Source organism: Petromyzon marinus, chromosome 9, assembly GCF_048934315.1.
Source record: "Petromyzon marinus isolate PM22_M1 ecotype Great Lakes invasive population chromosome 9, UKy_Petmar_22M1.pri1.0, whole genome shotgun sequence".
NCBI lineage: Eukaryota > Metazoa > Chordata > Hyperoartia > Petromyzontiformes > Petromyzontidae > Petromyzon > Petromyzon marinus.
In genome coordinates, this window is record NC_133675.1 from 15,072,690 (window position 1) to 15,096,344 (window position 23,655).

A 23,655-nucleotide genomic window follows, 5' to 3' on the forward strand; every position below is an offset into this window, starting at 1 on the left:
TATGCATCGCAGATTTTAATGTGTCCGTGCCTCCCATCTCACTTACAATAATAGATGATGAATATTAATCGGCTCTCATTGGTAAGATAGAACGTTCAATGAAATTACGTCATTTTATATATTCCTGTATTGGCACTTGTAGAATTAAAGTCTGTTTTGGGCTTTTTGTGCAATAGCCTTGGCTGCAGTGTGCTGTCTTTCCTCTTTTTCCTGTCACCAGATTTAACCACCGACCATCTGTTGAGTAGCATCACTTTTTATGGGGATGGTATTGGAGAGGAGGAAGGTCTTTGTTGATTTGTTTATCCATCACCCGTTATCTAGACAGAACAAACGCCACACATTCCTCGTTGCTGTTTACTCTACTTAAACGTTGTGAGAGGCTCCCTATGATTACTGTTTCACTACCTTCCGGACCCAGCTGTGTGTACACTTTGTATAACAGGCTATGAACACCAGCTCTTTATGTAATGTGACAGCGTACATACTTTTTTTCTCTCAAAAGTAATGAGATTACAGATTTTACTTCAGCAGGGCTCTCAGTGCTGGGTTTGTATTGACTGAGGAAGTGACTTGACCCTTGAACATGGAGGGCTTGGGTTGAGTTAAGGCGTACAGGATAAGTATTGATTTGAATGCTAGCTCATCCCTCCACGTAAACATTTCTCCCTGAAGAGATTTTGCATTGGTGTACAGTTGTTGGATTGACCTTCTACTGTATAATCATGCATCAGCCTGACCTGATGGTGCTGATGTGAGGCATTTAATCGTGTGTGTGTGCGCGTGCGTGGATTCACATATCAGGACGATGAGCTATTTTGAACAATAACGGTCTCTAACTATTTTTTTAAAATCAGAATACAATATTACATTTTTTATATTTTACACCTTTTGGTCAAGTATGTGTTTGTGGTAAGCTACATCTTGTGTTCATCTCAAACTGTCGTGTGAATGCACCTTATGTATTATGGACTCATTGCTCTCCCTTACTGTAAAAATGATCAGGCCGGGTGACCTGGTGGTTATAATGCTCAACTGATAATCGGCAGGTTGTGAGTTTAAGTTCCTGCTGATTGACGTCTCAAAACGATTGTTCCTTCGAAGTAGACGAACCAAGTTTATTACTTCGTAGGAAGTCATCGTCGGGGGAGATCTGCCTCCACAATGAAAATGTTGAATTACCACTTCTGGTTTGGTGCTGCCAACAGTGTAGATGGGTGCCACCTCTCCTTGTCTGATGTGAAAAACATGTTGAGATAACTTTGCCGTAACATTTACCAACTCTGTTTGAATGATCAGGACACAAAGATTTTGGCAAGGTGCGGTGGTGCACACCTGTAGTCCATAGCGTGCTTTAAAAAAACCTATCTGCAGGACTTCAAAGTACCTATAGAGAGCATTACAGCCAGTAGGTTTCTGACCAGTATACTGGATAGAGCGGTTTAGGACTTATCTTTTGTGTTTGGCATTTCTCAAGGTACTTTGCTGTCCTTGCACAAAAACGATAAAACATAGATAATGATTGAAAATACTGAAGCAGGACACTCTTAATTATGAGCTTTAAGACTCATTCAGGCTTTCCATATAAATAAAATAATTCTACATTATATGTATACCATATATGGTAATAAAACAATGGTAAATAAGTAAATGTGTCGAAACAGATCTTATTCTTGGTTCTTTCGGTAAAGTCATGTAGAAGGGAAACAAAAATAATAATATAAAACAATAGAATTGTATTGTTTTATTTTTAATTTTATTGTTTCCTTTCTACGTGACTTTACTGAAAGAACCAAGAATATGAATCCCTGCAGTCACGAAAGCTTTAAATCAAAATTTAAACAGATCTTGTAAGCCTAAGAGTCTGCCTTTCGGAAATCTAAGATTTTTTTCTTCAGTGAACGTCTGTTCACAATGACTGCGCATTGAATGTGTGTGTTTGTGTACGCAGCAGTGCAGACAGTTCCATTTTCCATTTATTTGGTATAACCCTGTGAGCTATTCGGCTCTTGAATCGGGTGCAACCGCAACAAACAAAAAAACAAAAAGATGAACAAGAAAACATCTTAAAGTGACTTTTTGACTTGCAAACAGAAAATCCAGGAAAAAACATCAAAATATTCTTGAAATAGCACCGTACACCAGTGGGATGCAAGTCAAACAACAACAACCACAAGACAACTAAGATTAAGGCCATCAGTCTAACTCCGTACAACAATAAACAAAAACATGGCCAAACCAAAAAACTTTTCGAAATCACCAAAATAAAGCCATAAATGCAATGTAACAGTCACTCACACACACAGACACTCACACAGACACAACAACAACAACCGCCATTCGCCACTAAGTGGCGGTGACATCACCACGACGCTTGTGCCAGGCCACGTGCACCTTGAGGCCACGTGAAGTGTCGAACGCCCGCGGGCAGGAGGTCACGGGGCAGACCCAAGTGCCACGGGTCGACTGACTAAGATGACTGAGATGACTGGCTGATGCACCACCTGTGCCCCCTACTGTGCCAACCTGCTGTGCTTTAGCCACCCGGCGCTCCGCTCGTTGTTGTGAGCGTCGCTCCTCCGCCCTCCGTTGTTGTTGGAGGGCGACTACCTCCAACTGTCCAATAGCGTCCTTCACGAGCCTCCTCCACAGAGGCCGATCTTGACACTCCATCTCTTCTCTAGCCCGTGCCGCGCCCGTTTAGCCCCCTCGATCCGGCCGAACAAAAGCTGTTTCGGCATGCGGTGGCTGGGCATGCGGACTACATGACCCAGCCAACGCAGCCTTGCCTGCCGGAGGAGCTCACCGATGGGACTTTGCCCAGATCTTTCAAGGATTTGTGAGCTCCTCACACAATCTAGCCTGGTGAAACCCAGGATGGATCGTAGGCATGCCAGCCTAAATGTTTCCAACCGGCGAAGATGCTCCATTAAGGGGGTCCACGTTTCCCAAGCGTAGAGAAGGGAGGGAATGACCGTGGCCGAGAAGACCTGAAGCTTAGTGCGGAGCGACAGACCAGGTAGCTTCCACACAGCGTTACGCAACCGATGAAAAGATATTGCCGCTCGACTGATTCGGAGTGAGACCTCTGCTGTTAAACTGGAGCTGGTCATAAGCACACTGCCCAGGTATGGGAAACTCTCCACTCTCTCCACAACTGCCCCATCACCGATTGGGAGTTGTGGGGGTGGAGTGTCCAATGGTTCAAAATACCCAGGCAGGTGCTTAGTTTTGGTGGGGCTGATGGTAAGGCCCCATCTCGTAGTGGCACGCTCCAGTCTCAGCAGCAGCGTCTCCAACTCCTCCTCTGAATGAGCAGCTATTACCAAATGATCGGCATACATAACGTGGTTGAGCAATAGGGAGCCATTTCTTGACCGCACCCGGGCATCGATCAGCCTCCCATTATATCTGTACCAAATGGAGATTCCCCCGGTACAGCTATTGAAGGCTTAATGAACTACATGGTCAAAATAGATGTTGAATAATGTGGGAGCCAGAGGACATCCCTGTCGCACCCCAAGGTGTACAGGAAATGGCTCTGACTCCTGGCCACGTAGTTTTACCCGGGCCCGCTCCCCATCATGAAGGTCCTTAATGATCGTGAGCAGAGGGTCAGGGACTCCAAAAGCACGAAGAACAACCCAGAGCCCAGGCCTACTGATGGTATCATAGGCCTTGACCAGGTCAAAGCAGAGATGTAGGTCTTGTTGGAATTCCCTACACCTCTGCTGTAGCAGACGGACAGAAAATATGGCATCTGTGCAGGACCGCCCTTTCCTGAAACCGCATTGGGGCTCCGCAAGCCTCTCCTCAGCGTGCCTGGCAAGGCGATGTTGAATAATCCTTGCCAGGACCTTTCCCGGCACACTGAGGAGTGAGATGCCCCTGTAGTTGTTACAGTCTGTGCGGTCCCCCTTCTTAAAGATGGGGACCACCAGGGCATCCTTCCAATCCTGCGGAACCCGTCCAGTGTTCCAGGCTGTTGTTATGATGTCATATATGGCAGTCTGTGCACAAACTCCACCCTCCCTCAGCATTTCGCTTGGGAGATCATCTCTGCGTGGTGCCTTTCCTGGTCTCAGACTCTGGATCGCCTTCAGTACTTCCTCAACAGATGGCACCTCAGCCAGCCACTCGCAGGGGGTGACTTCTTACAATATTTGAGGCACTGCAGACTCAGCAGGGTCATCCTCACTTTGTGCCACGATGTTTTCCTGGCTGAGGGATTTCCCTCCCCCAGGACCTCACAGAAATGCTCAGCAAATCTGCAAACCTGTTCCTGGGGGTCGGAGATTGGATCACCGCTTTTTCCCCTAATGATGGTAATAGGTGTGGCGCTGCAGGTTACTTTTTTGATGGAGTTAAATAGAGATTTGTGATCACGGGCCACTGAGGCAGACTCCATCTCCTCAGCAACCCGCGACCACCACCCATCCTTGCAGCGCCTCACGGCTCTCCGAACCTCCGAGCGAAGGCTGCGGTAAGCCTCCTCATTCTCTGACGTGGGATTCTGTAGCCGATGACAGTGGGCCTGTCGGTTTTTCTCAACCATCCTGAACACCTCCTCTGTTAGCCAGGGTCTCTGGGGAGGTCTGGACCGTGTACCCAAAGCAGCCATTGCAGCTGCATGAGTCACAGTCCTAAACCTCGCCCATTTACCCTCGACATCAGGAGTGGGGGACGATGCCAACCCCAGCCACAAGCGATGAAATTCTCGCTTGCAACTTTCATCAGATTACTGAGACCAGGCCACTTTAGGTTGGAATGGGGTCCTGGGTGTACACCGACCACCGGAGTGGAAGAATGGCAGGCGCATCTTACAGATGACTAGTCGATGGTCAGAGGGCAGATCAGCTCCACGGTAGGTCCTGGTGTCAAGGACATGGGCTCGCTTCCGCTGGTCCGTCACTATGTAGTCCAGCAGATGTTCTTGCTTGGACTCGGCATGCATCCATGATGTTGTGTGGATGCGTCGATGCCGGAACAGCGTGTTGGTAATTACAAGCCCATGGGCTGCACAAAAATCTAGCAGCCTCCTACCGTTGTTATTGAGCTGATCTAGCCCATGCCCTCCAATTACTCCAGACCAGGTGCCAGCATCATGACCAACTCGGGCATTGAAGTCACCCAACAAGATGACTATCCCGAGGGGGCACTTTGGTCAGCACCTGTGACAGGAGGTCATAGAAGGCATCTGACTCATCGGCTTTGCCTGCATCCCTCCACGGATGTTCGTCTTCGGTGGGGGCATAAGTAACCACGACCACCACTCCTCGCCTCCAGTTGATGGGAAGGCGAGCCCAAAGTAGCCTGGGGCTTACAGCTTCCCACACCTCATCGCCACGCTCCCACGCCCCCTTCATTATTTTGTTTAAAAGAAGAGCCACACCCTGTTGTTTGACAGTCTGCTGCCCCGAGTAGAGGACTGTCCACCCCTCATGGTGGCAGGAGCCAGAACCGGTCCACCGGACCTCCTGAATGCCACAGAGATCCAGGCGGTACCGGTCCAGCTCCCGACAGAGCAGTGGCAGCCTCTCCTCCGCAGTGAGCGTTCGAACATTCCACGTGGCCATCCGTAGTGGCTTTTCGTTGTTTCTGGAGGAGCTCCGAGGGTAGAGATTCAATCTCCTGGCTCCGCCAAATGGGGTTTGGCCAGGAGACGTCATAGACGCCTGTTCCCCCTGGGGCCTCCGGCACAAGCTTATTAGTTACATATTTAATTTGTGGTTTAGTGGTAATTTATTGAAGGTGGAGGGGTTACCAGCCCCTCGCACCCGTACAGAGTCCCCGTTTAGCCACTGTGGTGGTCACAGACGCCATGAGGAGAGGAGCCAATCGGAATTGGCCCTCCCCCCACAGCACTGTCCACGACAGAGTTGCCCGCCCAGCACCGCGAGGAGGTAGGGGGTTGTTTTGCCGGACACAGACACACAGACAGACACTCACACAGTCATTCGCACAGACACTCACACAGACACTCACCCCTCCACTCACCCCTCCGCTCACCGCCCGGCCCCCCAGTAGCCCGAGCTGCTGCTGGGGGGGGGGGGGGGGGGCATCCCCCAGCGCCGCGTTAGCCCTCAGCAGGAGCCTCCAGCGATGACGCCACCTCTTCCCCCCCATCCCTCCCCCACACTCGGCAGAGAAGGTAAGGCTGAGAGACAATGGGACAAATTAGCATGAGGTATGTATGGAGCAAAGGGGGGCGCGGAAAGTGCGGAGCAGCAGCACACACTTGGAAACACCAAGGCCCACACACAGGCAGAGACAGCACAGAGACACAAATCCAAGCCAAGACACAAAGGCAGATACACAAGCAGAGACAACACAAAGACACAGACCTCATACCTCCCTGTAGAGGTGGTTTAGACTTGATTCGAAGCTTTCGTGACTGCAGGAATTACTCTTTGTTTTTTTCGGTAAAGTCTGCCGAGTGTGCGCAGCTGCTCCGCACTTCCTACGCTCCCCTTTGCTCCATGCATACCTCATGCTAAATTGTCCCATTGTCTCTCAGCCTTACCTTCTCTGCCTATTTAAGGCGACTTCCCTCTGTGCTGGTTCACTCTGCTTGGGTGTCTGTGTGTGTGTGTGTGTGGTCTGTATTTAAAAATTTCATACTTAACTTGCAATTTAGCAATCTTTGAAATAGCGTAATCAACCAGACTATGCGTTAATTGTGTTTTGACCGACCGTCTGTGTTGCTTTATATGGTTTCCAAATTTTGCTAAACCCTGTTTGTTTGGTGTGATTCGCTCTCTGTGTCCCCTGTTGTATCTGTGTTAGTTCCCCCTACTTGGGTGTCTGTATATACATCTGGGGTTATGTGTTTCCTCTCTCTCGTAAATTTAGCTCTTCTGTACCTGATGATGGTTGCTTGTGTTGCAACTGAAACGTCGTACGCTATTATGTTATTTTATTATTTCTTATTTATACGTGACTTTACCGAAAAAAACAAAGTACTTCTAATTGACCTTATCCACGTAACTCAATGGGTAGCGATGTTCTGCACGATCAGTTGATGTTTAATGCACTTTATAATTAGTCTGGATATTGTGTGGGTGCGGTGGATTGTCTCTTTGGTAAATTCTTGTGTGAGTAAACTACGTAAGCGTGGCGGGTTTGTGAAGGTGGGGGGATGGGCATACAAACGGCTTTGTTCTCTTGCTCGGCGTCTCTCACGCCGCGGGGTGAGGAGCTCTCGCTCAGCGTTGGTCCGTAGTGGCTGCGGGCTCTTTCCACTGCTGTAGTATCTGACGCTGCACTTGCGGGCGGCAGGTCAAGCTTTTCTTCTGCTGTGTGATGAGTTGCTTGGCGGGTTGGCCGCGCTTTTTCTTCTGCTGAGTGAGTCGAGTCGCTGCACGCTTTCGCTCTTTCCACTGCTGAGTGAGCCAAGTTGCACGCGCTCTCTCTGTTGAGATGCCCGAGCGCTCTCAACGCTGATTCGCTGGCAGGAGCAAGCTCTCCCCACTGCTGTAGTAGCTGCGCCCTCTTGCTTGGCGGCGCTGGCCGCGCTGCAGATGGTAGCTGGTTCTCTGGAATAACTTTCAGCGATACTCTGTCTTGGTTCTGAACTCACTTTCGTTGATACATCGCGACTCAGCGATCCTCGCTACTCAGCGTGGCTCGCGCTCCTTGGAGCCAGTCGTTCGCTGCGACTGCTCTTGCCTTGTCGAACTTCTTGAACCGTTGATCTGTCTTGACTGAACTCTCAAGATGCGGCTGACCGTTATATTAAAAAAATTCTCCGCTCTGCGCAGTGAAGGGGGGGGGCGTGGCCTGTGTGTGTGTGTATACGTGCATGTGTGTGGCATTGACCTGGTCAAGGCCTATGATACCATCAGTAGGCCTGGGCTCTGTGTCGTTCTTCGTGCTTTTGGAGTACCTGACCCTCTGCTCACGATCATTAAGGACCTTCATGATGGTGAGCGGGCCCGGGTAAAACTACGTGGCCGGGAGTCAGAGCCATTCCCTGTACACCTTGGGGTGCGACAGGGATGTCCTCTGGCTCCCACATTATTTAACATCTATTTTGACCACGTAGTTCGTAAAGCCTTCAATAGCTGTACCGGGGGAATCTCCATATGGTACAGATATAATGGGAGGCTGATCGATGCCCGGGTGCGGTCAAGGGATGGCTCCCTATTGGTCAACCACGTTATGTATGCTGATGATTTGGTAAGAGCTGCTCAGTCAGAGGAGGAATTGGAGACGCTGCTGCTGAGACTGGAGCGTGCCACTAAGAGGTGGGGCCTTACCATCAGCCCCACCAAAACTAAGCACCTGCCTGGGTATTTTGTACCATCGGACACTCCACCCCCACAACTCCCAATCGGTGATGGGGCAGTTGTGGAGAGAGTGGAGAGTTTCCCATACCTGGGTAGTGTGCTTATGACTGGCTCCAGTTTAACAGCAGAGGTCTCACTCCGAATCAGTCGAGCGGCAATATCTTTTCATCGGTTGCGTAACGCTGTGTGGAAGCTACCTGGTCTGTCGCTCCGCACTAAGCTTCAGGTCTTCTCGGCCACGGTCATTCCCTCCCTTCTCTACGCTTGCGAAACGTGGACCCCCCTAATGGAACATCTTCGTTGGTTAGAAACATTTAGGCTGGCCTGCCTACGATCCATCCTGGGTTTAACCAGACTGGATTGTGTGAGGAGCTCATATCCTTGAAAGATCTGGGCAAGGTCCCATCGGTGAGCTCCTCCGGCGGGCAAGGCTGCGATGGCTGGGTCATGTAGCCCGCATGCCCAGCCAACGCATGCCGAAACAGCTTTTGTTCGGCCGGATTGAGGGGGCTAAGCGGGCGCGGCACGGGCTAGAGAAGAGATGGAGTGATGTGGTACAGGAGGACGTGGAGCTGAGTGGACTTGCCGATGACTGGTACCAGCGGTGTCAAGATCGACCTCTGTGGAGGAGGCTCGTGAAGGATGCTACTGGGCAGTTGGAGGTAGTCGCCCTGCAACAACAACGGAGGGCGGAGGAGCGACGCTCACAACAACGAGCGGAGCGCCGGGTGGCTAAAGCACAGCAGGTTGGCACAGTAGGGGGCACAGGTGGTGCATCAGCCAGTCATCTCAGTCAGTCGACCCGTGGCACCTGGGTCTGCCCCGTGACTTCCTGCCAGCGGGCGTTCGACACTTCACGTGGCCTCAGGGTGCACATGGCCTGGCACAAGCGTCGTGGTGACGTCACCGCCACTTAGTGGCGAATGGCGGTTGTTGTTGTTGTGTGTGGCATTCCACAAGCCATCTGCGTTATACGATCCTGGGGGGGGGGGGGGGGGGGAGCGACCCTCTTTCTTTGACTGCTTTTATTGCTGTTTATTACTCATCTCCTGGATTTTCTGGTTTAATGGCCCTGTTACGATCGACATCTGGGTTTCGTGTGTGACTGGCTTACGTTTTTCATTAATTAATTTTGTCACCAAAAAAAATGATATATAACGGAAAATATTATTGTTAATATCAATTTTGGAAAAGGCTCATATATCCAACACAGCCCACCCTCCTGCACCACCACCTTGTCCACCTCGCCCCTCAGGGCCCTCCCCGGGGTCGCGCCCCCCACTGTACCCCCCACCGCCCCGCCCAGCGTCGCCGCTGCGTGGATGCGCACCGAGTGGAGCACCGGCGTCACGAACCGCAGCCGCGAGGGGGGGGGTGCCGCCGTCGCGGTGGGAGGGGGGGCCATGATGGAAGGGGGGCAGCTGGGGTGGTGGTGGAGGAGATGTTGGCAGCTGGGGTGATGGCGATGCAAGGGGGGGGTCTTCCGTGGTGATGGTTGCCACGGTGGTAGTTTTTGCCGTGGCGGTGGTGGTGGTGGTGGCGGCGGTGGCAGCAGTGGTGGTGGCAGTGGTGGGTGCTGTGGTGGTGGCGGCGGTGGTGGCTGGTGCGGTGGCAGTGATGGTGGCGGAGGTATCGGCAAGGTCAGCGCCAGCGTCACCGTCATCTTCCTCAAGTTCCGGAGCCAGGAGGATGGCTGCCGTCCTGGCCACTCACCGGCTGCTCCCAATGGTGAACCTCACCTCGGAGCCCAGCTGCTGCTGCTGCTGTGGGGATCGAGCGTCCAGCCTGACGTGCGACCCCGGGTGCGGGGTCGACGATCCCACCGGGGCATCCACTGCCTCCTCCTCCTCTACGTCGTCATCGTCGTCGTCATCATCATGATCATCGCCTGGGGTGCTGGTAGTGGACGGGGGCTGCGGTTTGGTGGGGGGCCCCCGCTCCACAAACGCCACGAGCGCTCGCTGCACCTCCTCCATGGGCCCTCCGCTCACCGCCCGGCCCCCCAGTAGCCCGAGCTGCTGCTGGGGGGGGCGTCCCCCAGCGCCGCGTTGGCCCTCAGCAGGAGCCTCCAGCGATGACGCCACCTCTTCCCCCCCATCCCTCCCCTGCACCCCCTCTTCCGCTTCCTCCCCTTGCCAGCAGCCCCCTCCTGCACCACCACCTTGTCCACCTCGTCCCTCAGGGCCCTCCCCGGGGTCGCGCCCCCCACCGCCCCTCCCACCGCCCCCCCCGGCGTCGCCGCCGCGTGGATACGCGCCGAGTGGAGCACCGGCGTCACGAACCGCAGCCGCATTGGGGTGGGCGCCGCCGTCGCGGTGGAAGGGGGGGCCATGATGGAAGGGGGGGCAGCTGGGGTGGTGGTGGAGGAGATGTTGGCAGCTGGGGTGGTGGTGATGCAAGGGGGGTCGTCCGTGGTGATGGTTGCCACGGTGGTAGTTTTTGCCGTGGTGGTGGTGGCGGCGGTGGCAGCAGTGGTGGTGGCAGTGGTGGGTGCTGTGGTGGTGGCGGCGGTGGTGTGTTGTAATATGTGGGTTATGAATATTTTGACGAAAATAATAAAAACTAAATGAAATTTTAAATTTGCATAATTATCCAAAACTATATTAATTGATGTAATTACGTGCATAAATTATGCTAATTCGAGAGATAGTCGTATTAAATTATACTAGTGTGTGTTATTATGCTAATGCGAGCCGTTATGACAATTAGGCCCTGCCTCGCTGACGAGGTCGTATTATCAATCGGGATAATGCAATTAATCGTATGCGGTTATGCAGTTGCTGTGAGCGTGTCAGATTGGACTCGGCTTCGCTGTTAACTTCGTATTATCGATCGGTATAATACAATTATTCTCGCTTTAACTCTTAGTGAGCATGGATTAGTGTGTTATATCAGGTCCCCAAGTTCAGATCTCAACGCAAAATCAGTTCTTATGCATAATTCAGGAAAGAAACACACAACACTTCCGCGTTAATCAATTTTATTTCTAACTAAACTTTAACTCTAAAAGATGCACTCTCGGCTCGGAATTCCAACACAGAAACAACACAGTATCATCAACGACTGCGTGGTTTCACTTTGACATTCCCCCCCACCCCCCCCCCCCTCCCCGTAATGCGAGCAGTTGGTGAGAGAGAGAGATGCTAAGGCATGCATACACTATTCTAACAAAACCTTAACTTTATAATATTCAAATTGGTATTCTTGAAAATTGCCCACACCGTCCTGCATTCATTTATAGATCCATAAGCAACCTTCAAGGCAAATTTTATCCCGTTTAACCTTGGATATCAGAGCCATTAATTCTTATGCAGCGTAACACGAACGCGTGCGGCAATTATGAACGAAAGGTACTTAACGATCATACGGCGATAAAAGACAATCAAAAACAGTTATTATTCTCAAAGGCACATATCAATAGATCCATCGGCAAGATTATATGATTACAGAAATGGCTTGGAGTGAGGGCGTGCGATGGTGTCAAGGATCAATTCGTATTGATGGATCTGTTGGTAATTTATGCGATCAGAAGTACAATCCAAAACAAAAGCATTGAGGAAAATTATTACTGTACTTATAAACGACGGATGGTTATCCTTGGTCTGTCGCGATGCTTTTACGGCCACTGATGGTTCACGTCTTGAGGAATAGGCTTTAGTTAATGACTTGTGTGTGTTTTGAGTGATATGGATTGTGGAGTAGGCCAATGTTCGGAATTAATTATTTGCGTCAAGCAGACGCCTGGTTTGTCGTGTGGTGGGGGCAGCGTATCATACGTATGGTAGGTCCTCCACAGCAGTTGATTCGACCCTCGCTGGTTGACGGATTGGCACGGTGCTGTAGTCGCGGCGCTCGGTCAGTAGATGGTGATCACAGCTCGCCACAGCTGTCGCGGCCGTGCGCCGCCGGCGTGATGGCCGGCAGAAGGCCCGCTCGTAGCGGCCGTGTTGCACGATCGGTAGATGGCGCTCATCTGCTGGTCACTGTCACGGTTGTCGTTGACGTGATGGTCACCGGCGTTGGCGATGTACGTTCGCTGCGAGGCTCCCTTTTGATGGTGCTTACTCGCACCGCGTAGCCTGTCGCTAAACAGCGGGTCTCGCCATTCTGGCGAGCGGTAGAGACTTCTTCTGCGTCGGTGATAGTTGATCTTCTGATGGTGGTTCTTCTTCTGCATGCTGTAGCGCTCTCTCTCTTTATGCCAAAATCTCTCCCCTTGGCTCCTCCTCCTTACGTGGGCGGAGCCCCCTTTGATCTAGCTGTGTGTCGTGGGGTTGTGTGTGCGTGTCTGTATGTGTGTGCATGTGTGTGTCATTTATGACATAGTTCCGTTGTTGGCTTCCTCGAGCCATAAACCTTCAAAGGACACAGATGCTTCAAAATCATCTCGAAGGCATCCCTCTGTCTGCGCTATACAATCTGAAGGGAGGGGCGAGATCCCCCCTTGTAGGACATTTCCCGGCGCACTCCACCTGCAGGTGGTTCACAGACTTCCTGTCTGACAGGAAGTAGTGCGTTAAGCTGGGAACTCAAGTCTCTGAATCCAGGTCCATCAGCACCGGAACTCCTCAGGGCTGCGTCCTTTCCCCACTGCTCTTCTCCCTGTATACCAACAGCTGCACCTCCAATCATCTGTCCGTCAAACTCTTGAAGTTTGCGGACGACACCACCCTCATTGGGCTGATCTCTGGTGGGCATGAGTCTGACAATAGGTGGGAAGCTGACAACCTGGTGACCTGGTATAGCCAGAACAACTCAGAGCTAAATGCTCTAAAGACAGTTGAGATGGTTGTGGACTTCAGGAAGAATACAGCCCCACTCACCCCCATCACCCTGTTAGACTCCCCAGTCAAAATTGTAGAGTCCTTCCGCTTCCTGGGCAGTATTCTCTCCCGGGACCTCAAGTGGGAACTGAACATCAGCTCCCTCACCAAGAGAGCTCAACAGAGGATGTACTTTCTATGGCAGCTGAAGAAATTCAACCTGCAAAAGACAATGATGGTGCAATTCTATACAGCGATCATTGAATCCATCCTCACCTCCTCCATAACCGTCTGGTACGCTGCTGCCACTGCTAAGGACAAGAGCAGACTGCAACGTATCATCCACACTGCTGAGAAGGTAATTGCCTGCAATCTACCAACCCTCGAGGACCTGCACACGACAAGGACCATGAGGCGAGCGAGGAAGATTGTGGCCGATTCCTCCCACCCTGGACAATCTCTGTTTCAGCTACTTCCCTCCGGCAGAAGGCTTCGGTCCATAGGACCAAAACCTCACGCCATAAAAACAGTTTCTTCCCATCTGCTGCTGGCCTGTTAAACAAGGCCAAGGGCTTACACTGATTTTAACATTTTATCTAGATAATGACACCATTGCCGATATTAACTATGTTAACCTATTTGCATTTTAAAATTATATCTTAAAGCTATTTTATATTCGATATTTATTCAATTTTATATACTTCAGCCCCTTGGTGTTAGTTAGACTTTTAACCCTTATTATTATAGTAAGACTTGTTTAAAACTTATTTAAGATTTTAGATTCCTATATGTTGAATGTATGCACCATCCTACCAAAGTAAATTCCGTGTCGGTGTGAACTTTCATGGCGAATAAAAAACCCTTTCTGATCCCATCACGGTTCGGCATCGTACCACTCGCAGCTATGATTCTGTCTGTGACTCAAGGTATTTGGTTTTATTTCCACGAGGAGATGATGCTCTCTTGAGCGTATGCATATTCTTATGTGCTGCACGAAGACAAAGGCGGCCGGGAGACTCTCTTTTTCCCTGGCCCCTGGTTTAACATTGCTCAAGTATCATGTGGTTTATGTTCGACAAGGTTGTGATTCACCCCGTTATCCTGGCCCTTCCTCAGTTTTTTTAAATTAATTTCGTCATCCCGTGCGTATGCTTATCATTATATCATTTTATTTCCGATATCCTGGGTTAAGAGGTATGTTTGTTGATCCTGGGAATTCGTATTCCTTGGTGTCTGCATGATTATATAAACGGAATATAGTTTACGGTGAATAGCGTTAAAATTCGTGTTACGTATGAAATTATGTATTGTGGTTTCTTTAACTTAACTTGCTCGGCGCGGTTTTTCTGTGCATTACTTTGTCTGCCCGTGGTAGCGGGGTGGGGTGGGGGGCCATTATTAAGTCCCGCGTCTCGGGTGTGCAGATGGCCCTCGTGATAAGGTGTAATTCCTGCTTTCCCGCGCTGCGGGAAGACAAAGGCAGTCGGGGTCTCTTGGAATATTGGTTAAACTCGTTTCGTAAGTTTGCCCGTTCGTCTCATTCCTTCTCGATGGCCCTTGATGTGACTGTATTTTCTGTCCCCAATATTTGATTTAACAGTAAAAGTATTAAGGGTGAAAACCATTTGATATCGAATTAATAAATGGGTAATGATTCACTGATATAGATTATGGCCTGGCTTTTAATTGGAGTGGGTGTGAGGATCGATAATGTTAGCTTATTCTTGTTGTGGAATTTTGAACTTTAACCGTCGTTTTAATAGCAAATGAGAGGGAAATTTGTTAACTCGCTCGGCGCCGTCATGTCTCGTCTTCCCAGATGGAGCCATGTACTGTTCATTTTCCATTTGTCGTTGTACTGTTGCATGCCGCGTTGGCGACAGCTGCATACTTATGCACCTTTGCTCCTAATAAAGGGTGTCTTGTGAAGTGGCATGCTTTGTGTGGTTGCTCCTGAATGATAGCGTGTATGTACAAAAAAAAGTTATATTAATCACATCAGACCATGTAATAATTGCCCTAAATCCCTCACTACAATATAGCAGCATGAACCACATAATGAAATTTCGATTTTTCCATCTCAAAAATTCACATCCCCCGATGGTTTGTGGTAATGAAGGTGGTGCGAATGCACCTGATGGCAGATGATGCTCAAATAGCATTTCCCAGGGCGCTCGGGAATGGTACTGTAATACCTGGCAGTGTAAGGGTTGGCACATTAGGTATGACAAGGAATCGCAAAAGGTGGTTTAATGAGCTATTCTGTCTACTCTAGGGGAAGTAGAATATAAATCCAAAATATAGGAAATAGGTAAGATTGGTGATTTAACTCGTTGATGGTATTGTGGGTAATGACGACATTTGCTTATTTTCAACATCAGATTTTTATTTATATTTTCCAGCATGTGAATTAGGCTAAAAATGTCACTCAGCTCAAACTAGCATGTGGTGATGGTCACTTCCATTAAAAGCCCTGAACTAGTAGTGAAAATTCCATAATACCATGGAAGGAGCAAGTTTATCCATGGGGAGTCTATTAGTTTACATCCCATAGAGGATCACCTGTTTTATTCATCCAAAAAGGGATGATGGGCTGAGTCGAACCCTCATCCAGATTGCATCGGACTTGCTAACCTCAGCACCCCTGGCCATGTATATTATTCCAATCGTGGTTGTATAATTGGTAAGAGGTGAATTTAAATATTAATAGCATTATTTTTTGTAACTCTCACTGGGGATTTTTGTCACTTTTTTTTTTACAAATCTAAATTTGGCTGCCTAAAGCAACAAATGTATACTCTTTATAATTGGTGGATTGATAGTGTTGAAAAGCCCTTTTTAAATTAAATTTCCTCTCTCCCATGTCTCCACACATTGCCACAACAATCTTTACGGTGTCTCGAGATGTCGTGCCATTGAAAAGATTTGTAAAATCACGATGTAAAAAATGGCTCGGTGGGAGTTCCACACGCACTCACTAAAACCGTGCGCGCGCCGCTCGAACAGGTTTCTTATCGGACCCCGACAACATCCCTGGACTGGCTCATTTCTGCGAGCACATGCTTTTCCTGGGAACGAAGAAATACCCACAGGAGAATGAGTACAGCCAGTTCCTGAACGAGCATGCGGGCAGCTCCAATGCTTTCACCAGCGGCGAGCACACAAACTTCTACTTTGATGTGTCGCACGAGCACCTGGGCGGCGCCCTTGACAGGTATTTCCCTCCACGGCCACGCAGAACCTTGGGCACGGACGGCACGGCGCCGGGTATGGCTTCAGCAGTTGTCGAATGCGCGACAGGATCTGGAAGAGGAATCTTGTTCGGTAAAGTCACGTAAAAGTGTAAAACACAGCCAAGCTCAGACCGCGACCTTTAAGCTTAAAGGTCGCGGTCTGAGCTTGGCTGTGTTCGCTCCAGCGCTGTCCTCGAGACAGTCTCGTCCCTTCACCTGATGAAGGCCACTTGTGTTGTGGCCGAAACGTCGTGAATTTTTTGTTTTTATTTTTTATTTTTGTTGTTTTATACTTTTACATGACTTTACCGAATAGAACCAAAGAGTATGGATCCTTGCAGTCACGAAAGCTTCAAATCTAGAAAGGAATCTTGTTTGGATAAAAAATGAATAGCCTTTACCCCCGTTTCCAACAAAAATACAGGAGGTTTTAAGATGTTCAAACAGCAAATACACACCTATCACAAGGCGTCACGTCTGCATTAACCACACATGCTTGTGGAAAACATGCAAACAAACATGCTTTTATAATGTATGTATTGTCATTCAAACTAATTGGCCTAATGAGTGAGTGTTGAGGAACACTCACCCGTTACCTTGGATTTGGAGTTACAATAGCATTGCTTTTAAGCCTTCGGACTCAATCTCTTCATGCAGTGTCATTAGTGGCATTAACGCCCACCGCTCAGGAGATTTTTCCCCATGAGCATTGTTATTCTGTTGTGTTAGCCCGAGTGGCATTAAGCAATTAAAGTTATGGTTTCATCACACTAATAGGTATTTGAATTAAAACCGTCAAGGCCTGAGAATATTTCTAAATTACTGCGTGCTCTGGATGCACACTAAGTTTTACACACTGTAGAAATTGCTTTGTATTTAACATCATGTTCCGCATTCTGAATCTGTATCTTTAAGTGATCGAATGTAAAATGATGAATACCGTTATATCAGAGGTTACAATACAAATATTGGATCTGTTTCACATCTTGGCAAATGCACTTTGTTTATTGGCAAAAAATGTACTGCTGTCTCTTATCAACAGTGGGGGAAATCTGCAAGGTAATGTGTTTTGTCTGTTACATTAAGACGTTAAACTGGCCCATTAAGTACAACACCCAGTATGAGTCATTCGTAATTTCAGGGCCCCCAAATCTCAAAAGGTCATATCCACCCTTCATATATTTAACACGTAAAGAAATGCATTTGATAACACATCAGCTCCATCATCATTAACGCTGCCTTATGACAGCATTCTGATTTTTACAAATACCATGCTGCAAACATGAATCCTTTCTGTATACTGAGCTCCACTATTTGATAAGCTTTTTGCAAGCCGCTGATTCTTTTAATAATCCAGTTGCCTACGGAGGAGACGCCCACGATCGGGATAATGTCACATTTGCCTGCTTCAGGTTTTCCCAGTTCTTCCTGTGCCCACTCTTCGATGCAAGCTGCAAGGATCGCGAGGTCAATGCGGTGGACTCGGAGAACGAGAAGAACCTCATGAATGACTCCTGGAGGCTCTTTCAGCTGGAGAAGTCGACTGGAAACCCGACTCACCCGTTCAGCAAGTTTGGCACAGGTCTGGCTGAATGCCACAGTCCCTTTTAGCCTGCCCAACACACCGAGTGCTATTACATATTTTATTGCTGAAAAATAAAACTAAGTTACAACTTTCAGCTCATATTTTTTTTCCATATATGTCTTACCAAAACCACTTACCAAATGGGGAAGCTTGTTTTCGCATAAGGGATAATGTATGATTACAATGTCGAATTCTGGTTAACTCGAGACTTTTGCCTAAAAGTTTGACCAATTTGTGAATAGTTTTTTATCGTCGGTTTAATGATGTCACTTTTGTAACTCTTGACTTGTAAACGCTAGTTCGCATTGCTAATGATCAAATAATTTGGCGATTGCTGCGTTGGCAGTGGTGCACAAGCACAATGAACAAAAATCTCGACACACGCGTCAACATCGCTACCTTATATTTAAAAAAAATTCTGTTTAAGGCATTGTTCTATTGAGGCCGTCATGTTCTTTTGAGTTTTCAAGTAATGACATACCCTCATTTTCTTTTACAGGAAACAAGAACACGCTCTCGACCAGACCTTCGGAGCTCGGATTAGATGTCAGAGATGAACTGTTAAAATTTCATTCCAACTATTACTCATCCAACCTCATGTCACTCTGCGTGCTTGGGAGAGGTGAGTCATGTAATATTTAAAAAAATATTTTTTACATTAACTCGTGAACTCACAATGAAATCTGCAAGTAAAACGGGTTTAATACATCAGCACTTCTAATTGAACGGTCATCCGTGTAGCATGAACAGCATACAAATCTAAACGCTTTTTTTTTCTGTGATATTTTTGCAATGTTGGTTTCCTGAGTTAAATTGACCCCAGCAATAAACATATCTAAGTAATTTTGCTCCAAAATCCATTAAGGGGTCGCAGGCGTGTTTATGTGGGAGCTCTAACCCAGTTGCCAATGGATGTGTCCCTCTCGTGGGACACAGCACAAATCTGGTGGAAGTAATGTAGTAGAGTGCTGCATTATTGATATTTCAGCAACTTCTCTTCTCATTGCGGCTGCTAGCTAATGCCACGTCAAGTAAAAGTGTTTGCTCACACATGGAAAATGGCACGGTTTGACTCCATTATCATCCTTGCTCCAGAAGTGGAGGTTCCACATTCCCATGTCGGGGCTGGTCAATCCACAGGATAGCATTTGTTGTCTGCCCACAAAGTGGTACTCGCATTATATAGACCCAGATTGGTGATATGCTGAGCTGTTCAGAGACTGGGATTTGAACTTAAAACCTTATGATCATATGTTGAGCACTAAAACCATAGCACCACAGGTAAGATGCTGTGACATGGCATTGGGCGTAAATCTGTCCCATGTGCATTCCCACTCAGCGTATTTACTGCAGCACTCTGCTTTGTGCATTGGAGTTACCATTCTTCCCTTCACACGCATTGACCTAAGCTCGGTTAATTCTCCAGGCGTCGGTACTTCTGTATTGATAAAGGATGTTTGTTGTCGCAGAACCACTGGATGAGATGATGGAGATGGTTGTGAAGCTGTTTGCTCAGGTAGAGAATAAGAACGTGCCCATCCCGGATTTCCCTGAGCACCCCTTTCAGGAGGAGCACCTCAAGGTAATGATGATGATTTCCATTGTAATTATCATAGACATCATTAAATTACATGGCATGAACTTTTGAGCGGTGGTGGCGTATGCCTGTAATCCAGGTCTATGGAGGCGACGGTTGGTGGATCATATAAATCTGAAATTTCCTTCCCATGGGTGTCCCGGCGCCATTCCCTGGCTTTCCAGAAGAAGGCGGTAAAGCAATTGTAGACTCCACCTATTCCGTCTCTATGGGCTGGAGCGTTGTCCCTTCGCGCCTGTGGATATTCTCCACCAGCAGTGTTGCAAGATAGGAATTGCAGGGCTGCATCTTTACCTTCAATGCTAGCATATGCCATTAATTTAAAATATGTACAGCCCTTTCTCATTCCACTGCTGGTGAAGGTCTCCCAGAATTTTGTCGGTCATGTGGGTTGTTTGACCATACTGCACCATGCTGGGCAGTGCCAGGTTGCCTAGGACAGGTTCAGATTTTATTTGTCACTGATGTTAGCCTTGGCTGGGAATCAAACTAATTTTATCGGTTTTTTTAGAGCAGTTTACATAGCACTGTACCACCGCTCCCGTTATATGAGCCCAAAATTTCCACTCCCTAGGTTCAGGGCTGCCAATACAGATGAACACTGCAAGCTGCTTAGTTAAACTCGATGACACTTTGACCTTTTTGAGTTGAGGGTATTACAATTCATCATTCGCCTTCAGTTTCAGTATAAATGGCCCTTTCATCTATGTGCACAAAGGCGACTGACTTGAAATAAATTCACCCCTTTTCAGCCAATGTTGAGTTTTCTTTTTGGGAAATAATACATATAGTTAATGTACAGTATATAATGCCGGCGTTTTTCATCATATTCTGCATGCTGTGATTCCCACAAAGAGTACAGTGCACATTCTTGCTGCAGAATAAACAACAAAATATTGTGTACCTATAAGACATGCAGCATTTGTATTTAGTATTCAATAGATTAAGTATTCTTAGTCGATGGAAGTCACAAGCCCTGTGTAATTGGCAGTTGTCACCTGACTTGAGGTCATGGTGCATTTGGTCACATGATGCTATTGACAAAGGATTTTTGGCCACCAAGGCCTCTATGTGAAGAATGTTAAGAACACCTGAAGAAGGCTGCATGAGCTGTGGTGTTTTAGCCTACAGTGAGGGAAAAAAGTATTTGATCCCCTGCTGATTTTGTACGTTTGCCCACTAACAAAGAAATGATCAGTCTATAATTTTAATGATAGGTTTATTTGAACAGTGAGAGACAGAATAACAAGAAAATCCAGAAAAACGCATGTCAAAAATGTTATAAATTGATTTGCATTTTAATGAGGGAAATAAGTATTTGACTACCTCTCAATCAGAGAGATTTATGGTTCCCAGGTGTCTTTATAAAGGTAACGAGCTGAGATTAGGAGCACACTCTTAAAGGGAGTGCTCCTAATCTCAGCTTGTTACCTGTATAAAAGACACCTGTCCACAGAAGCAATCAATCAATCAGATTCCAAACTTTCTACCATGGCCAAGACCAAAGAGCTCTCCAAGGATGTCAGGGACAAGATTGTAGACCTACACAAGGCTGGAATGGGCTACAAGACCATTGCCAAGCAGCTTGGTGAGAAGGTAACAACAGTTGGTGCGATTATTCGCAAATGTAAGAAACACAAAAAAACTGTCACTCTCCCTCGGCCTGGGGCTCCATGCAAGATCTCACCTCGTGGAGTTGCAATGATCATGAGAACGGTGAGGAATCAGCCCAGAACTACACAGGAGGATCTTGTTAATGATCTCAAGGCAGCTGGGACCATAGTCACCAAGAAAACAATTGGTAACACTCTATGCCGTGAAGGACTGAAATCCTGCAGCGCCCGCAAGGTCCCCCTGCTCAAGAAAGCACATATACATGCCCTTCTGAAGTTTGCCAATGAATATCTGAATGATTCAGAAGACAACTGGGTGAAATTGTTGTGGTCAGATGAGACCAAAATGGAGCTCTTTGGCATCAACTCAACTCGCCGTGTTTGGAGGAGGAGGAATGCTGCCTATGACCCCAAGAACACCATCCCCACCGTTAAACATGGAGGTGGAAACATCAGAATCAGAAAGGGTTTTATTCGCCATGAAAGTTCACACCGACACGGAATTTACTTTGGCAGGATGGTGCATACATTCAACATATAGGAATCTAAAATCTTAACTAAGTTTTAAACAAGTCTTACTATAATAATAAGGGTTAAAAGTCTAACTTAACACCAAGGGGCTGAAGTATATAAAATTGAATAAATATCGAATATAAAATAGCTTTAAGATATAATTTAAAAATAAAAAATACAAATAGGTTAACATAGTTAATATCGGCAAGGTGTCATTATGTAGATAAAATGTTAAAATCAGTGTTGGCCCTTGGCCTTGTTTAACAGGCCAGCTGAAGATGGGAAGAAACTGTTTTTATGGCGTGAGGTTTTGGTCCTGATGGACCGAAGCCTTCTGCCGGAGGGGAGTAGCTGAAACAGAGAGTGTCCAGGGTGGGAGGAATCGGCCACAATCTTCCTCGCTCGCCTCATGGTCCTTGTCGTGTGCAGGTCCTCGAGGGTTGGTAGATTGCAGGCAATTACCTTCTCAGCAGTGTGGATGATACGCTGCAGTCTGCTCTTGTCCTTGGCAGTGGCAGCAGCGTACCAGACGGTTATGGAGGAGGTGAGGATGGATTTAATGATCGCTGTATGGAATTGCACCATCATTGTCTTTGGCAGGTTGAATTTCTTCAGCTGCCGTAGAAAGTACATCCTCTGTTGAGCTCTCTTGGTGAGGGAGCTGATGTTCAGTTCCCACTTGAGGTCCCGGGAGAGAATAGTGCCCAGGAAGTGGAAGGACTCTACAATTTTGACTGGGGAGTCTAACAGGGTGATGGGGGTGAGTGGGGCTGTATTCTTCCTGAAGTCCACAACCATCTCAACTGTCTTTAGAGCATTTAGCTCTAAGTTGTTCTGGCTACACCAGGTCACCAGGTTGTCAGCTTCCCACCTATAGTCAGACTCATCCCCACCAGAGATCAGCCCAATGAGGGTGGTGTCGTCCGCAAACTTCAAGAGTTTGACGGACAGATGATTGGAGGTGCAGCTGTTGGTATACAGGGAGAAGAGCAGTGGGGATAGGACGCAGCCCTGAGGAGTTCCGGTGCTGATGAACCTGGAGTCAGAGACTTGTGTTCCCAGCTTAACGCACTGCTTCCTGTCAGACAGGAAGTCTGTGATCCACCTGCAGGTGGAGTAGGGCACGTTCAGCTGGAAGAGCTTGTCGTGAAGCAGGGCAGGGATGATGGTGTTGAAGGCAGAGCTGAAGTCCACAAACAGGATCCTGGCGTAGGATGCTGGGGCGTCCAGATGCTGTAGGGTGAAGTGGAGGGCCATGTTAACTGCGTCGTCCACAGACCTGTTGGCTCTGTAGGCAAACTGAAGGGGGTCCAGGAGAGGGTCTGTGATGGCTTTGAGGTGTGCCAGGACCAGGCGCTCAAAAGACTTCATTACCACAGATGTAAGGGTGACCGGTCTGTAATAATTTAGTCCTGTTGGCCTTAGCTTTTTGGGCACAGGGATGATGGTGGAGGACTTGAGATAGGCTGGTGCATGGCATGTCTCCAGGGAGGTGTTAAAGATGTTGGTGAACACCGGAGACAGCTGGTCAGCGCAGTGCCTGAGGGTGGCTGGAGAGACAGAGTCGGGCCCGGCTGCTTTGCATGGATTCTGCCTCTTGAAAAGTCTATTAACTTCTCCCTCCTGAAAGGAGAGAGTCATCTCTGTAGTATGGGTGGGGGATGGGGCCTCTTGGGTGGGAAGGGGTGGTTCTGGACAGTCCAATTGTCTTTCAAATTTACAGTAGAACTCGTTCAGGTCGTTGGCTAGGCGGGAGTCGTTAGTGGTGTGGGGGGCTCTGGGTTTGTAGTTGGTGATCTGCCTGAGCCCTCTCCAGACAGAAGCAGCATCGTTAGTAGAGAACTGGTGTTTTAGTCTCTCTGAGTACAGTCGTTTAGCCTCTCTCACCGCCTTGCTAAACCTGTTCTTCGACTCCTTGAATCTGTCTCTATCCCCACTCCTAAACGCTTCCTCCTTCTCCAACTTCAACCTTCTGAGCTTTGAGAACCAGGGATTGTTGTTAAAGTTCACCCTGGTACGTGTTGGGATACAGCAGTTCTCACAGAAGCTGATGTAGGACGTCA

General features: G+C 48.1%; 1 protein-coding gene across 1 annotated transcript in view; it reads left to right on the forward strand.

Moving 5' to 3' along the window:
• Window positions 1-23,655, forward strand: part of IDE (insulin degrading enzyme) — a 56,154-nt gene that overhangs the window by 2,871 nt on the left and 29,628 nt on the right. The window contains exons 3-6 of the mRNA XM_032950324.2: window positions 16,058-16,265; window positions 17,697-17,866; window positions 18,369-18,491; window positions 19,339-19,451. Coding sequence (XP_032806215.1) covers window positions 16,058-16,265; window positions 17,697-17,866; window positions 18,369-18,491; window positions 19,339-19,451 — 614 coding nt within the window. The remainder of the gene's footprint in view (window positions 1-16,057; window positions 16,266-17,696; window positions 17,867-18,368; window positions 18,492-19,338; window positions 19,452-23,655) is intronic.